The 17308-nt window shown below is 44.6% G+C and overlaps 1 protein-coding gene across 2 annotated transcripts in view; it reads right to left on the reverse strand.

Annotated features, from left to right (window-relative positions):
• LOC138580218 (alpha-2-macroglobulin-like protein 1) overlaps positions 1-17308 on the reverse strand; it is a 1051822-nt gene that overhangs the window by 363717 nt on the left and 670797 nt on the right. Inside the window, exons 21-22 of one of the 2 annotated variants that reach the window (XM_069650579.1) lie at positions 15051-15172; positions 14758-14809 (exon numbers count right to left, since the gene is read on the reverse strand). The exons of the other annotated variant lie outside the window; for it this stretch is intronic. Of the exons in view, the coding sequence (XP_069506680.1) occupies positions 14758-14809; positions 15051-15172 (174 nt within the window). The remainder of the gene's footprint in view (positions 1-14757; positions 14810-15050; positions 15173-17308) is intronic. 2 annotated transcript variants of the gene reach the window in all.

Consider the following 17308-nt stretch of genomic DNA (forward strand, 5'->3'; position numbering starts at 1 on the left):
AGTGTGATGGGTCATTTTACAATCTACCACCAGCATATAAATGAGCATAATGTTCCAAGCAGAAGACTGTGTATAAGCAGAAGACTAGTAATAACCAGAAAGCTCACAATGCAGAACACAAGAATCCTCATAGAGGATGTGGAAAGTGTGATGGGTCATTTTACAATCTACCACAAGCATATGAACGAGCATAATATTCGAAGCAGAAGACAGTATATAAGCAGAAGACTAGTAATAACTAGAAAGCTCACAATGCATAAAAGCAGAATCCTCATAGAGAATGTGGAAAGTGTGATGGGTCATTTTACAACCTATCACCAGCATATGAACGAGCATAATGTTCCAAGCAGAAGACTATGTATAAGCAGAAGACTAGTAATAACTAGAAAGCTCACAATGCAGAACAGGAGAATCCCCATAGAGAATGTGGAAAGTGTGGCGAGTCATTTTACAATCTACCACCAGCATATGAACGAGCATAATATTCGAAGCAGAAGACAGTATATAAGCAGAAGACTAGTAATAACTAGAAAGCTCACAATGCAGAAAAGCAGAATCCTCATAGAGAATGTGGAAAGTGTGATGGGTCATTTTACAATCTATCACCAGCATATGAACGAGCATAATGTTCCAAACAGAGGACTATGTATAAGCAGAAGACTAGTAATAACTAGAATGCTCACAATGCAGAAAAGCAGAATCCTCATAGAGAATGTGAAAAGTGTGATGGGTCATTTTACAATCTACCACCAGTATATTAATGAGCATAATGTTCCAAGCAGAAGACTATGTATAAGCAGAAGACTAGTAATAACTAGAAGGCTCACAATGCAGAACAGAAGAATCCTCATAGAGAATGTGGAAAGTGTGGTGAGTCATTTTACAATCTACCACCAGCATATTAACCAGCATAATGTTCCAAGCAGAAGACTATGAATAAGCAGAAGACTAGTAATAACAAGAAAGCTCACAATGCAGAACAGAAGAATCCTCATAGAGAATGTGGAAAGTGTGATGGGTCAGTTTACAATCTACCACCAGCATATGAACGAGCATAATGTTCCGAGCAGAAGAATACGAATAAGCAGAAGACTAGTAATAACTAGAGGGCTAACAATGCAGAACAGAAGAATCCTCAGAGAATGTGGAAAGTGTAATGAGTCATTTTACAGTCTACCACCAGCATATGAATGAGCATAATGTTCTGTGCAGAAGACTGTGTATAAGCAGAAGACTAGTAATAACTGGAAAGCTCACAATGCAGAACAGAAGAATCCTCATAGAGAATGTGGAAAGTGTGGTGGGTCATTTTACAATCTATCACCAGCATATGAAGAGCATAATGTTCCAAGCAGAAGACTGTGTATAAGCAGAAGCCTAGTAATAACTAGAAAGCTCTCAATGCAGAACACACGAATCCTCATAGAGGATGTGGAAAGTGTGATGGGTCATTTTGCAATCTACCACAAGCATTTGAACGAGCATAATATTCGAAGCAGAAGACAGTATATAAGCAGAAGACTAGTAATAACTAGAAAGCTCACAATGCAGAAAAGCAGAATCCTCATAGAGGATGTGGAAAGTGTGATGGGTCATTTTACAATCTATCACCAGCATATGAACGAGCATAATGTTCCAAGCAGAAGACTATGCATAAGCAGAAGACTAGTAATAACTAGAAAGCTCACAATGCAGAACAGAAGAATCCTCATAGAGGATGTGGAAAGTGTGATGGGTCATTTTACAATCTACCACCAGCATATGAACGAGCATAATGTTCCAAGCAGAAGACTATGTATAAGCAGAAGACTAGTAATAACTAGAAAGCTCACAATGCAGAAAAGCAGAATCCTCATAGAGGATGTGGAAAGTGTGATGGGTCATTTTATAATCTACCACCAGCATTTGAAGAGCATAATATTACTAGCAGAAATATTACGAACTATCGCGAGCACGTGAATGAGCAGAACCCTTTGTAAAAGTGTGATATTACGAGCAACGTGTAAAATGCATAACGTTTCATATGACTAACATAAATAAACAAAAGCAGAACACTTTTAATTAACTAACACATATGTGTCTTACTATGAAAGAGCAGCAGCACACCGCTAAGCGGAACACTGGCATCGCTGCTCCTCATCACAGCACCTGAGGAAACTCACTCGGAATGTTCCGAATATTATCTGCCAAACACTTTGGCTTCAATGCCACCATATTCTTTGCTTATGGCATCATGTAGAGTTTGGGGTCCTTTACCGCTGAATTCAGAGTTTCACACGGAAACTCACTAAAAACACCTCCTTTTATGTGGAGGAAATTTCCACCCAACAAAGCCATTAACGCATTCAGTTATTACCACTTACTGTAATATCTGCACGTGGTGATATGCAATTCCCATGGAGCACAATGGGTCTCCAAAATCGGGTGTAACTGAAAGGTCCACGTGACTGCAAATTGTGTGAATCTTTCCCATTGACGCATGCGCTAACAATATTTGAGTATGGGGGTATTTCCAAAGGAATTCCAAAGGAAGTACCGCCAAACTCTAGATGAAGACTTTAAAGTCCAGCTCTGTTTACTTTCCCGTTATCAAGAAGGAACCAGTGCATGCCACCAGGACATCACTCACCAGGACATCACTCACCAGGACATCACTCAAGCACTGCTGCAGCAAATTACAAGATGACAACACGCAACAGCAACTCTGCCAACCACCTCCAAGAACTCCATTCTGCAGCCACTCTCACAAAGAAACTTTTCAACATCGTCATGCCACTCTCCAAACCACCCCCACACCTTCCACACCCCATACACCTCTGTATGTAACTCACTCATGGACTACACATCAGAGAGGCACTCCCCTCTGTAGTCCCTCTCCCACACCCGCCAAAGCATGGGCCCAATACACCCTATCGACCATAACACCCTCATCACCCATAAAGCAAAGACAAAACTAGCACACTTCCTGGACAATGCCCAGTCACCCAAAGCCACAACCAACTGCATTACATCCCTGGGTCCACATTGGCTCAACATCATCAACTCCCATCTCACACATCAATCCCCTCCACACTCAAAACAGTACAAATCCCCTGCCTCCTCAGGAAAATATCCCTATATCTCGTGCTCCCTGACAACTACCCTCCCATCACTATCCTACCATAACTCACCATAATCATGGCACACTTCATCACAAGTCGACTCGAACAACACATCACCACAACCTTGACCTCTTCCAATCTGGCTTTTAAACAAGGCACAGCACTGAAGATGCTACACTTCACAACCTTGTTGAACTCCACAGCATTAAAGTCAAGGGACATAGAGCCCTCCTTGTACTCCCCAACCTCTGCAGCATTCAATACCATTGACCTCACCATTCTCCTAAACATCCTATCCAACAGGATGAAACTGTTATCGACTGGTTCACCTCCTTTCTCACTGACAGGACAGACTTTGTCTCCATGCCCCCTATTGATCCAATCCCACCCAAGTCAAGTGCAGGGTTCCACAAGGATCCTCCCTTGTCTCCCCTCTTCTTCAACCTACATGTTGAATCCCTCTGGCAGACCCCCATCAATTGCAGCGCCAATTTGCACCAATATGCAGATGACACTCAAATATACTTCCAAATCACCTTCCCCTCACAACTGCACACCCTGAAAAGCTGTCTCCCCAAACATCATCACCCCGATGGCCAACCACTTCCTCCTACTCAACCTAAACAGAAGAACTCTTCATTGCCCCCCAAAGCACAGACCCTACCTCACACCATGGATCAATACACTCACTAAGGATAACCCATAACCATCCCTCTATACACCTGTCAAATCCCCAGGCTTACCACCGACCCCCGCCTTACCTTCACACACCTCACAGCTGCTGTCATCAACACATGCAACCTAGCACTACCCCACCTACAGAAGATAAGACATATCCTTCCCACTCATGAATGTGGCACTGCTTTCCAAGCACTAGTTCAGTCCAAACTGGACTACAGAAATGCTCTCCTCACTGGACTGGACTCCCCAAGAGCACTATGCCCCCTATGCAAGCTATGCAGAACTCAGTGGTAAATCCCATCCTGCACCTACCCAAGCGCTCACACATCACCCCAGCTCTCTCCCAACTCCACTGGCTCCCCGTACCTCTGAGAATTACTTTGAAAAGACTTGCCATTGTATACAGAGCCATCCATCTCAAAACTCCCTCCAACCTATACAACACACTGAAACTCAACACGCACACAAACACCAGACAAGGTAAACACCCTCTCCTATGCATTTCACTCTTCAAACTAACGTGAAGTGAACATAAATACAAGCATCCACCCAATGGGCACCCAGAATCTGGAACAACCTACCTATCTACATCTTGCCTGCAATCCCCATCACCACTTTCCAAAAAAACACCCAAACATACCTCTTTGCCCACATCTAATCCATCCACACCTCATTTCATCACTGGTCTATCATTTCTTCCTTCCTGTCCGGAAACATTTTGCAACGTCTGTTTCACATTCAACCTTCTGAACTTTTAAACTTAGGCTCAGAAGCCCCCTGGGTATGACCAGCACTGGACCAAAATTCAAATACAATAAAGCAAATAATCAATATATTGTGCATTCACAGCTAACTACATATATTTGGAGACCTATAAAGGCTGCTAACTATCCATGCCTTATGTAACCCCATACAGCCTGCCGAGTCCCCAGTTTTGTTGCTGATGTTATTTTATAAATGGATAATATTTTTGCTGATATCGCAGTAGACTCTGGCATACACTGTACAGATCTGTGTGTAAGAGTAAGGTCATGGATTCAAAACCTGGCGAGTCAACTACACCCTTTGCCCTCCCACTGTCGATAACATGAGTGTCAGTGTGTTACATAATAGCAACACTTGTTATTGCAACATTTGGAGTTCTGCGTGATCAGGTTCTGTGTAAGCAACTGGTTATTATCGCCTGCATCGCAGCTCAGTGAGCAAGCACACATTACATTCTCCAGCCTGGGAGCGGAGGGTTGCAAAGGTCACTGCACCAGGTGTTGCACCCACTGAGCTATCTCAGTGGTTTTGGAACCATTGATCTGCAGGTTACACCATACACATCACTGACACAGGAGCTCAATCTTTTGAATGGCCAGATATCCATTGACACATCAACATCTGCATCCTCTCTACGTAGGCTCCAGCTGTGGCTTTACCTCTACATTAGGAGGCTTTTTCTTAGTTCTTAAATCTTTCAGGGGGGAAGTTAGGAAAAGCTCCACATCTCCTGCTTTAGAACATTGGTTCCAAGTCACGGCTGAAGAGCGAGCAGAGCACATGGTGTTGCAGCAGGCCAAGAAAAGACCGGTTCAGAAGGTCATGTTTCTTACATGCCATCAGCATTTACTCGGCAATGACTATAAGATGCATTCAAGAACTAAGAGCAAAAACAATCTGGAGACTAGGTAGGATGCATAGTGCTGCAGCAGGTATGGACATCATTAAAGTTGTCCGGGGCTCAATCCAGTGAGTGATGTCAAGCCAGCCAATATGGAAAGCGCAACCTATACTAGAAAGCGACGCGCAAGGGCTGCCAACAAGCTACCAGCCCAGGAGTTGGGAGAAGAGGCGCATGTAGCCAATCACTGTAGACAGTGTCATCTTCTCTTCTTCTCAACCAATCCCACTCGCTGTGGATCTGCCATGTGGTACTTTAATTCCACCTATGAGCCAAATGCCTAAATGGTATTGTATTAATGAGAAAGAAATTAGCTGATGAATTTAAAAATGATGAAAATTAAAAAATGAAACATTCGGGGATGAAAAGAGTCGGGGTAAAAACACATGCAATCGAAGAAGCAGGCAGAACATCTATTACATTTAAATTTCCACAAATTATGGAACAGGTCTTTGCTAAGTTAAAGGAGAGTTCCGGGACTTTTTTTTTATTGTCCCTACGGGTCGGCCATGTGTTTGTAAGCATAAATCGGTAGATCGTAGGAAACTTTCCTATGGACCTTACCCGACTTTTCGCCCCTTATCGCACTCGAAATCAGCCTCCATTTTGTGATAATCCTATCATTCCGCCGCATCGACCTGGCTCACCTGCCTTTGCGGCACTAAATCAAATCCCCCGCCCCTGAAACAGACTTTATCAAAACATTCATATTCCCCGCCTCTATCCGTGACGTGACTGTGCTGCGTAGGCAAACGCGCCCAGGCGTCTTCTACGCGACTCCACACAGACCCCGGAAATCAACACAGATCAGCTCACAATACAGCGCACCACAATTCGGAATATGAAACTGTACTTTGAAATCAAACCGCAAGATTGTAAATGTGGTAAAGTACATTTATTTGACATCAAATGTTTAGAGAATATTCAGCGATTTGCATTTTTATTTGCTCATGTTCCAAAAAGTTCGTATTGAGGAACGCGATGGTCCTTTGCTGTACACAGGGTCTTAGAGCATCTCACAATACAGCACCACAATTCGGAATGTGAAACCGTGGTTTAAAAGCAAACGGCAAGATTGTACATTTGGCAAAGTACGTTTATTGGACATCAAATGTTTAGAGAATATTCAGCGATTTGCATTTTTCTTTGCTCTCGATCCAAATTAGTTCGTCTTGAGGGAAGCGATGTTCGTGTGCAGTACACAGGGTGTTGGTTTACGATAAAAATAAGCTCTTCTGTCGCACTGATAATCGCATGGCTGTTCCAACAACGAGGCGCTAGGCCACCACAATGGTAGGTATGTTGCATCTAACCGTTAGTACCGCGTAAGGGCATACTTGTACTTGGCGATCGTCCCATAAAATGGTCAGGGTGGTAACGTTGTTCACGCGGAGAAGCAACTGGCGGCTGTAGAAGCCGTCCGCCGGTGTCTGGTACTCGTGACACAGACAGTAGTGAATGATGTACCTAAAAACATAAAAAATGAAATTAGTCTCACCATCAGATCCTTATTAAAATTATTCATTTCATAGCGAGGACAGCGCTACTGGGTGTACACAAGTGTTTAAAGGCGTGGCGAGGCATGGAGGGGGGGGGGAGTGCAGGTGGAGAGTGGAAGGGCCCAGGACTGAGGTCGCAGACAGTGGACCAGTTGTAGCAGGGGAGAGGGAGAGAGAAAGCAGAAGCAAAGAGGAAGGTTTTGAGGTGCTTCAGTAAAAGCAGATGTTTCTCCTCAAGATAGTGCGCGGTAGAAAACAATATGCCACATAGAACGAACAAGTACAACTGAACCCGTCTTTAAAGCCACTGTATAGTAATGAAATTGCGGTATAAACTCATCAAAAGTTACTTACATTATATTTGCATTTTCCATTGTGTCTCTGTGTAGGGCAGACCCGAAACACCACTCCTTCTTTGCCGACGTTACTTCTTCTAATGAACGTGGCTCATCGTTTCGTTTCTGAAATTTTATTCATTATCTTTTCTTAGTCTTTCAGGATGGTCCCGGCCTGTCAAGGTCAAATCACAATAGAACCTTATATTGGGTCGTGGGCCGTTCCGCCACCCGAGCAAAACATCAAAGCAGCTGACCTTCACTTTGAGCGAGCACACATTTCTAGTTAGCTGCAGTTAGTTTTAGGGACATCTTGTCTGCGTGCCTTTTTTTTTATTGTCCCTATGGGTCGGCCATGTTTTTGCAATACGGAAACATTCTATAATTTTTGTAAAAATGATTTATATTACTGTTTGGTTTAATTGCAATGGGCCTGCAACATGAGGAGACTCGAGAGAACAGACAATCAAATTACAATCATTTAAACCGTGATGTGTATTTCTCAATGAGCTCTGCTTTAGGTGGACATGGAACAGAGGCAATGTTGGGTGGCAATGCAGTTGTCCCCTGCATAGGTTCGTTCACCACTCCATGTATGTGCCTATCGAGGACATCTACGATAAGTCTCTCAATAAACTCATATTGCATATCCTCAAACACTGGTTTGATCACCCATTGTTTACTTCTTTTAGTGAAGGCCTTATTGTAGCGAAGCGTCCCTAAAGTTCCGGTCGTCCTACTTTGTTGACGGCCAACATTATGGTTATGTGCCAAGACCGCTAAAAGAGTCCGATTTATCATGCCTTCCATGCCAAAATGCAATCTTTTGGGCCTGTACTTGAGGCACATATTGTGGAACACCTCCAAATCTCCTGTGTGGCAGAATTCCGTGAGTCCCCTCAAAGCTTTTGTTATAGTTTTATCAAATACAATCTTTTCAATGGCTTTGTGAGTGGGTGATGAAGGAATCAACCACTTCTTCTTCCGTGCCTCCTCTGTGGACAAATGGCCATGTTCACATTTGTGGAAATGCTCATTTGTCGACCATCGATGTACGTTGCTACAGTGCAACATTACTGACCGCCATTTTTCCAGTAGAATTTCCAACGACCCTTCACATGTTTTTGAGCTCCACCAAAGATGGTTGCTGATTGACTTGGACCACTGTGAAATACCTTGCAATTCTTTTTTTTTACCTGCAGCAGACAATTTTTTATTGATTGATTTTGCAAGATGCCAAACGTCAAATTGGTGATTTATATTTTTGTACTGTTCTCTCATTGTCTTGGCAATTGAAACGTGTCTGTCCGTGGCTATCAGGTCGATCACCATTCCCCGCGATTGTAGTTCTTGCAATGATGCTACAAAGCCAACTTTCTCCATGGCCACTGAGGATGTACTTTGTGACACCTGCACGACCACCGAACTCACAATTTTCTTACTTTCCATGTCCTGAAAGTGGTAGGTGCAGTACTTGGCTGAAAATCCTGGGCTGTCGCACTGTCCATCACCGGCTAGCCTGAAGCGTTTGCCCGCGAATGTACTTTCCATTGACATTTTTTCCATTCTCCAAGCTTCGCTGATGGCTGGAAATAGATAATCGGTTTGGTATTTGTAGAACTGACTTTTCGCAATGAAATGGATTCCCACAAACTGAAAGAAATACTGTAACTTTTTAAAACTTGAACCACTAAAAAGTGCGGCCGCTGCACAAAGTAGATTGCCTGCTGGCAGTTGCCCCAGCATGGGTTGTGCAGACCATGCGAACGGATGATATTGTGTACAGGTGGCATGTATTTTAAGGTTAGTGCCTCGAATTGCACGAGTCACATTAATCAATGGCTCCCCACATACTTCCCCACCAACCGAATGCCCACATTTCATCATCATAATAATATCCATCAAACAGCTATCGAATACAATGAATTTGGCCTCTTTCCTTATACTTTCACTCTGCATCCCAGCTGGTTCGGCCTGTAACGTTGAGGACATGTCACTCGCATGAAAGGTACAATCTCTGATATCGTCTTCCGCTATGCTGAGTGATATTGATGGTGTTTCATTGTCGTCCACGTCATTCTCTTCCATTGCAACATCTGTTCCTTGTCCGGAGATGGGAGAAAAAAACAATGTCTTCAACTTTCGCGCGCTCTTATTTTTTGCGGGTGTGGATTCTGTGAATTGATCTCCGACTGCATCCAAACTACCAGGAGGACATTCACTATCAATGGCTGGTGGTGGTATAGCTCCGTTGTCAATCACTTCATATTCTTCCCATTGGCACGATGCATCTCCAGTCTCAAGTCCCTGCCAAAAGGTTTGACAAGCAACATCTCTCGTTCGCTTCACTGTCTGTGTAGATTTAGTTCTTACACCCACTCGCAACTAGAGGACAGATTAGAAAAGGGATGTTCAGTTTAAACACAACTTACAGTATTGAACTATTGACAGTGAAAGACAACATAATATAGTGAACAGGACACTAACCTTCTTTTGCTTTCTTTTCTTTGAAACTTTCTTGCCTCGAACTTCAACATCTGGACGCTGTTGCTCCGACTCGTGTGTGCATGTCTCCACTTCCTCTCGCGCTGCAACGACTATATTTTCATGATAAGCACATCCATCACTCACTGAGGCTCCATCGACTCCCTGAAACATAGAACTTTCATTAGTATGTATAATAATATTGAAAACACAAAATGTACTTGGGGACCAATACCCATACGTACATCTCAATAGCAAAACACGAATGAACGCATTGTGTAGAACATTCAAACGACAATAGTTCACGCATTGTTGATCTAGTTAGATTGAACTGTCAAGATCCATACCTCGGGCTCCGCATAGACTTCCATTGATGATATTATTGAAGATGACGCTTCAGCAACTCCCTGAAACACAGTAATTGCATTAGTATGCTTTTCTATTTTGTTAAAAAGAACATAAACTTTGAGCAGGCGTCAACGGCTCATCTAAATAGACCTGCACAAATGATCAGTTGTCTAAAATAAATAATGGATATGTAAATATGATTCGATTTGCTCGATCGTTGGAAGTGTCACCACCCAGAGATCTGCATCAACTACTAGGGGTGATGTTCTTGTAGAAGAAGCTCCGTCATCTCCCTGAAACATAGTACTTGCGTTAATAAAGAAGGAAGTATAGCGGATGTAATCACGTCATATGATTTCGCTTGATCGAACTGTCAGTATCCATACCTCGAAATGCATAAGAACATCAAGGGACGATGTAACTGCGGTGCACACTTCTGCAAGCTGTTGCGCCGACCCGTAACTGCATGCTCCCCCTTCTACTTGGACTAATGCTCCATCGACTCCCTGAAACATAGGACTTTCATTAGTAATGAACACAATATTGAAAAAAGAAGACAAATAGGAGGGCGACGACAGAAGGACATATCAATGGCTAAAAACGAAAGAAACGTACCTCGAGCATCTGAGTGACATCTACGGTTGTCGTCAATGCGTTGGACTCCTCAGCATCTCCCTGAAAGACAGTACTTGCATTATTTTGGATAACAATAATTATAACTGAAAACAAAGACTAGAGGACGAGTACAAGGGTGTACCATTAGGTAAAATAATTACACGATCAATTAAAACTATTGATTTACATGCCTAAAACAAGTCAGTGTCAGAATAGCTAAGTAAGATTACCCGATAGGCGCTTGAAGTGGCTGATGACTGCAATAACGACACGGATGGAGAATCTTCCGCCTTCATATTGAGTGGATACATAAATGGGGAAATTATTGTTAGCTACTGCTACACACTACCGCAAGGCCGAGAACTAGATCCGTAAACTTGACTCACCAGTGGAGGCATGTGGACGAATAGAGTGGGAATAGCGGTTGAGAGCAATTTTCGCCTCGCTCGCGGTGTTTTCTTCTTTATTAGCAATGATGTGGAGTACATGTCTGGGCTAAAGTGCCTGCTGCAGATGCGGTATCGATCACCCCTCTTGTCCGCAAAGACTTCTAGGACTCTACTTTCTAGCTCAGAGGCTGGATATCCGCAATATCGGACCCATCCTCTTATCTGATCTATTGTCTTAGGGAAAACATGCATTATAGTACCTTCAGATTTGTTATGGGTCTTCGAAGGGCAACCGCCAATGGAACAGGCAGGCATTATGGAAAGTTCTGAAAAGTAAAGATCAACAATTCTCTATGAATACCAATGTGTTAAAACAGTAAATGACACATAAAAGGTTCAATGCAAGGTCCGTTTTGGTTCTTGGAACTATACACGTTATTCACATGCGGATAAGTATTTCAATAACTTTCAAAAAATAGAAAAAGTAATTTGACTAAACTCAGAACATGTGACTAGTTCCTTGCATGTACTGTCGTGAACGAAAAGAAAACATGGATGCAATTTGATGACTACTAGCAAATAGATATAAATTAAAAAATTGGACGCAAAATGATTATGGTACATGGACTTACCTTGACGAACAAACAGTTAGATGCAGGGATCAGAGTAGTTTCTTGTCGTAGAACAGGGAGCAGTTCACAGGTTGCAAACTGACGAGTTTGCTCAAAGTGGTCACGGAAGTTCACAGAGACGAAGAGCAGATAACCAGCACCTTCACGGGTTGACTAGCAAAGCGCAAAGAAGTTCTCATTAGAAATATGAGGTGGGTTATAAAGAATTCGAACCAGGGGTGTGTTTGTGAATGAATGACGTGTATATGTCGTGGCATTATGTGGATTGCAGGGGGCCGTCCAGCGTGAGGGGGATGCTTGGCAGGAGACACGGGGTCTGGAGGTAGACATGGGAACAACAAACCCATGCTCTATAGACCACTTTGAAGTGTACATGGTCTTTGGCACCTCTTGGCCTTTATCGCTCCCTGACAGCTCCACTTGCCAGCAGCTCAAGTACCCCGGTGCGAACTGCCTTTGATAGGGCGGGGGGTGGATCGGGGCGGTGGTCGTGCAGACAAGACACAGGAAGACTCGTGAATGGAGACACACTTATGTGGATTGCAGGGGGCCGTCCAGCGTGAGGGGGATGCTTGGCAGGAGACACGGGGTCTGGAGGTAGACATGGGAACAACAAACCCATGCTCTATAGACCACTTTGAAGTGTACATGGTCTTTGGCACCTCTTGGCCTTTATCGCTCCCTGACAGCTCCACTTGCCAGCAGCTCAAGTACCCCGGTGCGAACTGCCTTTGATAGGGCGGGGGGTGGATCGGGGCGGTGGTCGTGCAGACAAGACCCGTTTGCCGCAGGGCCTCACCAAGGAGAGGCCATCTAACTGAATGTAAGAGGATGGCTGCAGGATCTACTACATGGAAGGCAGGGGGGTGAGTTTATAAATACCTCACCCTCCCAGGAGAATATACACTAGATTCATTTAAAAAATCAAAACAACCATTGTTAAAATATATGTTGGGCTTTATTTTAGATTTTAATTAAACATAAATAATAAACATTACACATTGTAAAGTTGAGGTTGCAGCACATCGAGGGAAAATCCGCGGTATTGTCCACTGTCACTGGGGAAATGTTGTCTAATGGCAAGTACCGCACAGGCAGGTATTACTCTCCGAACGCGGTGTCCGAGCATCCCGTGAAGCCACCAAGTGAAGCAACGATAGGCCACCAGCCTGTACCACCTGTGAAAAAAAAAGATGCAAACTGTATTAAACTGACCAAACTTTCTTATCAATGTCGATTCAGGTAACACATGTCATTTTTCTTAGAAAAAAATTATATCTAGAAAATGCACTATATGGAACCAATTTACATGCGTTCCAATGATATGTAAATGTAATTTTATATGTGGGAGACGACCATGAAATAGTGGTGGCATCACTGACATCACAAACAGAGTATACTTACTCGTTACTCGGATTACGCGGACGAACAGTGCCACGAAGTTCGTGCATAAGCACCATCATCATCCTCAACACTGTCCGTGAGAGGCAGGCTTCCCTGAACTCTGGCAGCTCGGTGATGCATTGCGGACTTTGCTCGCCTTCCTGCTGACTTTGCTCGCTTTCCGAAATGTAGGCCAAGCACCCGGAATTTTCACGGCAGCAGCAGTTCTCCTCCTCAGTTGGCATTAGCTCGCACCGATTGCACGTGCACCAGGTGGAGACGCCGTCCATGCGACATGGTCCAGGCTCTTCATCCGTTGACTGGTCCTCCCAACTGCCGTCCGAATCCCCATCGTTTTCGCGTGCTTGCCTTTCCAGTAGTTCTTCCTCGGTGTACTCGGGCTCGTACATATACGGCATTATTGTGGCCATTGTGCGGTAAAGATAGTAAAATAATTTATAGCGGTGGTACTGGTATCTGTTCACACGGGCTACAAGCGGCGAAGGTAGCTGACCAGAGCACTGAAACGAGTCACAGAATACTCAAAGTAACACAGAGAGAGGAATGGAATCGAAAATCTGCTGCTGTATGTTGTGAAACGGTCTGTTTATACTTATTGGGGAAAGAGGCGTCCTGCCATTTCCATGGCAACACGTCAATAGCTGAGGCGCAGCGATTGTTGACACGAGACGTGCTTGAAATGGGCAGTACGCGTCTGCTGATGTCAGGCTCAGGGGCGGGGGATTTGATTTAGTGCCGCAAAGGCAGGTGAGCCAGGTCGATGCGGCGGAATGATAGGATTATCACAAAATGGAGGCTGATTTCGAGTGCGATAAGGGGCGAAAAGTCGGGTAAGGTCCATAGGAAAGTTTCCTACGATCTACCGATTTATGCTTACAAACACATGGCCGACCCGTAGGGACAATAAAAAAAAAGTCCCGGAACTCTCCTTTAATATTTCTGATAGTGTGTAATTACTACATGGCTATCTGTCTGCTACGTCTAACACAAGGTTCTGCAACCTGTGGCTCTCCAAATGTTTTGGATTGCAACTCCCATGATTATTCACCATTGGCTATGCTGGCTAAGACTGATGGGGGTTGTAGTCCAAAACATCTGGAGAACCAAAGGTTGCAGACCTTTGGTCTAACACCTAGGCTGATGCCGATGTCTGATTGGCTAGTAGGGTCACTGCTGCAGAGTGAACGCCAATCAATGCCATACACGGGCTGGCTGGAAGCCGTCACTGCTGCACCAGTGCCTTTCCCCGCCAGGCCCTCAACCATTTCAGTGTCTGGCAAATGGATGTCACTTCCGGGCATCATGGCGTGTCATGGCTACGCTGCTGCCTGCGTGCCCTCTCCATGACCTCAGCACTCAGCGCTCAGCTGAAGCCATAATCTTAATGGTCGATGGATACCCAGCTGCAGGCTTTTCCCTCTAATAGCGAGTACTGCTGTGGGTGGCAAAGCAGATTCTCTGAGAGGAATCTCAGGCTCTAACTGGTTCCGGGAAATATTTTACAAGTTCTACAGCACTCGTATGAGCTCTTCAGGGACATAGGTTTGATGAGGCTAAAACATGCATACATTTAATAAGGTTAAACATGTGATGAGGCCCCTACCTTTTGGACACAGGAAGGAGGTGTGAGTCGGTTCCAGCAGGATACCTTCAGGCTAAAGATAGAAAAACAGAAAGGGGATGAAGGTTCACAGATCCAGGGTTGAGTGCTGCAACAGGACTGGGTGCTGCAGGTGAAGCCTGGGTTGCACTGGTAGATGGGCTGAGCTGTGCACAATCAGGGAATTCTGCAGGCTGGGCTTCAGATGCACCTGCAGTGCTGTGTGGGTCCCAGAGCCGCTGCAGCATAGCTGGGGTGCTGGGCTGCACTGGAGGGACTATGTCCCATGGACTCACCTTGATGAGGAGGGGCTTGATGAGGGTGTCGGAGGCCCCCTTAGTTGGCACTACTGTATTTTCGGTTCCACAGAGCTCTGCAGTGTTCAGGGCCTCGGTGCTGACAGTGAAGTTGATCTGACCTGTGGCGAGGAGAGGAAAAATAGCCAAAGTCATTGGCTTCAAACGGGTATATGATGTCACCACATCCAGCCAATGAGAATTAAGTATGCATGTATTTCCCACCTTTGGATGGACATCTCGCTGGTCACTTTGTGTAATCCTTTAGGGGCGGGACATGCGTTTACTTTCTCCTTCACTCTTTGAACTTTTTGGGAATAAACTAGATTACCCCTTCCATTCTCAGCACCCACTCCCTCATTGGAGGAAGTGGGTGCTGAGAGGGGAATGGGTGATATGAGTTTGGAGTATATCTCCCTGAAGCTTCATTGTGGAACTGGTTGTGAATAATATTGGACCTCTGAGTTACCACTACTGAGGGGGGGTGGGAAGGGAGGCACGGAGGCAATGGCCCCCCAGGCTTGCTGGGGTGTTGCTCCAAGAGCCAGAACTGCAAAATCCAAAACAATAATTGAAAAAGACAAACTCCTTCAGGATTCAGCCTACCTGAAAGGCACCGAGTTCTGCAAGGCCTGCTCAGCTTCTGTGAAGATGGGGCGAGGGACTGGTCTTTATTAGAGAAATGTTAGAGATATGGATGGGCCACACATAGGCCTCTGCAGTGAGTGTGTGAGAGTTTGAAGAGCACGAGCTGCAGGTGAATGTTCATACCGCCCAGCAGCAATGTACACATTTAAAAGACAGGTTATGTGACAATGAATGGTAATGTTGGCACCACTTTGTCCCATATACCATCGGTATGTTACAATCCATAGCAGTTTATCACGACTCCTACTTGTCAAGGAAGCAAGTGTCTATGGCCCTCATCAGAAGTTGGCCAGTATCCCGGCGGTAAATCTGCTGGGATACCGCCCAATGCAATTACCGTTACCGCAACTTGGTCCTGCGCTATTAGCACCAGATCTCAAGTTGCAGTGGTGGTGTAAGTCCCAGGACTCAATGGGGCATTTTTTCGGCACAATTACTGCAGTGGTAATTGCACCAAAAATGGGCAGAGAATTAACGCATTCACCTCCAGCTAAGAGCTGGAGGTGAATCCTCTGAGTTTCCCCCAAATTCAGGATTGGGCGGTGTGGTAATGCGGCAGTAATAGCATTAGAGCTGCATTTTTACCACACAGCCCTACCCCTGATGAGGCCCTATATCTTTTAGAGTTTGAACTTGGTTTCGTTCTGTAATAAGGCTTCTTTTATGTTCTGGTGAATTTCTTGATTACTGGTGAAAAAGTTTAATAGCACCCTGAATAGCACCCATATTGCAATAATAACAAGTTTGATGGACTTCATCGGTTGGTAACGGCCCGGGGCACAAGATATAGGCCCCACTAATCATCTTTCTTCACCGGCCGGTAGGCCAGGACAGAGGCTAGAGTGGCAGCAGCAGTTGCTACACCAAAACAATAAGGTGAGTGGGGTAGGGAGGAGGTGAATGGAAGAAACGATGACTGACGGGGAGGAAAGGGTGGGGAGAAGATGAGGGGGTGAGAAAGCAGCCGTCAGCCTGTCCGGAAAGCAGGTGAGAATGTGGGATTCAGCCTGCAATCTGTGCAACCTGATTGGTTGGCTCCCCCTTCCTGGGTGCTAATGGATGCTAATATAGGGTGCTTATGGAAATAGCTGTTGGATCGTTTGTGGTACCCACTTTTGGAACCAGTCGAAAAACACACACAGAAACATTCAGGTATGAATTATTAGTAGACTACAAACTAAGGGGTCCTTCAGAGTTGGGTAGATTTTTTATGAAATATCGCTGCAGTTACAGTGGTATTTCTGAAAATCCTCCCAGTTCAGAGTTTAGCACCAGTGGAGATGGTGGTATTTCTGAAATACCACCAACCCCTACCGGTGGTATCATAAAAAGGATGTTTCTAATATAATGTTTGGACATGTTCACCCTCCATGTAAAGGTGGAATGCATTATGTACAGTAGTGCCTAATCACAAGTGTACATTGTTTGTATGCACCAAAGGATCAATTCTGACCCTTTGATGCATTATGTGAGTGTTGAGAAGGGAGCACCAGCGATTCCCACATTTTCACCCCTTCACATGGCCCTTTGTAAAAGCTTTTTTCACTGGATTGAAGGGAAGCACCTGTGCTTTTTCTATGTCATTTTACTGATGTTCGTTTTTTTGATGG

The sequence above is a fragment of the Ambystoma mexicanum genome, chromosome 3p (genome assembly GCF_040938575.1).
Source record: "Ambystoma mexicanum isolate Mex_15411 chromosome 3p, UKY_AmexF1_1, whole genome shotgun sequence".
Lineage (NCBI taxonomy): Eukaryota > Metazoa > Chordata > Amphibia > Caudata > Ambystomatidae > Ambystoma > Ambystoma mexicanum.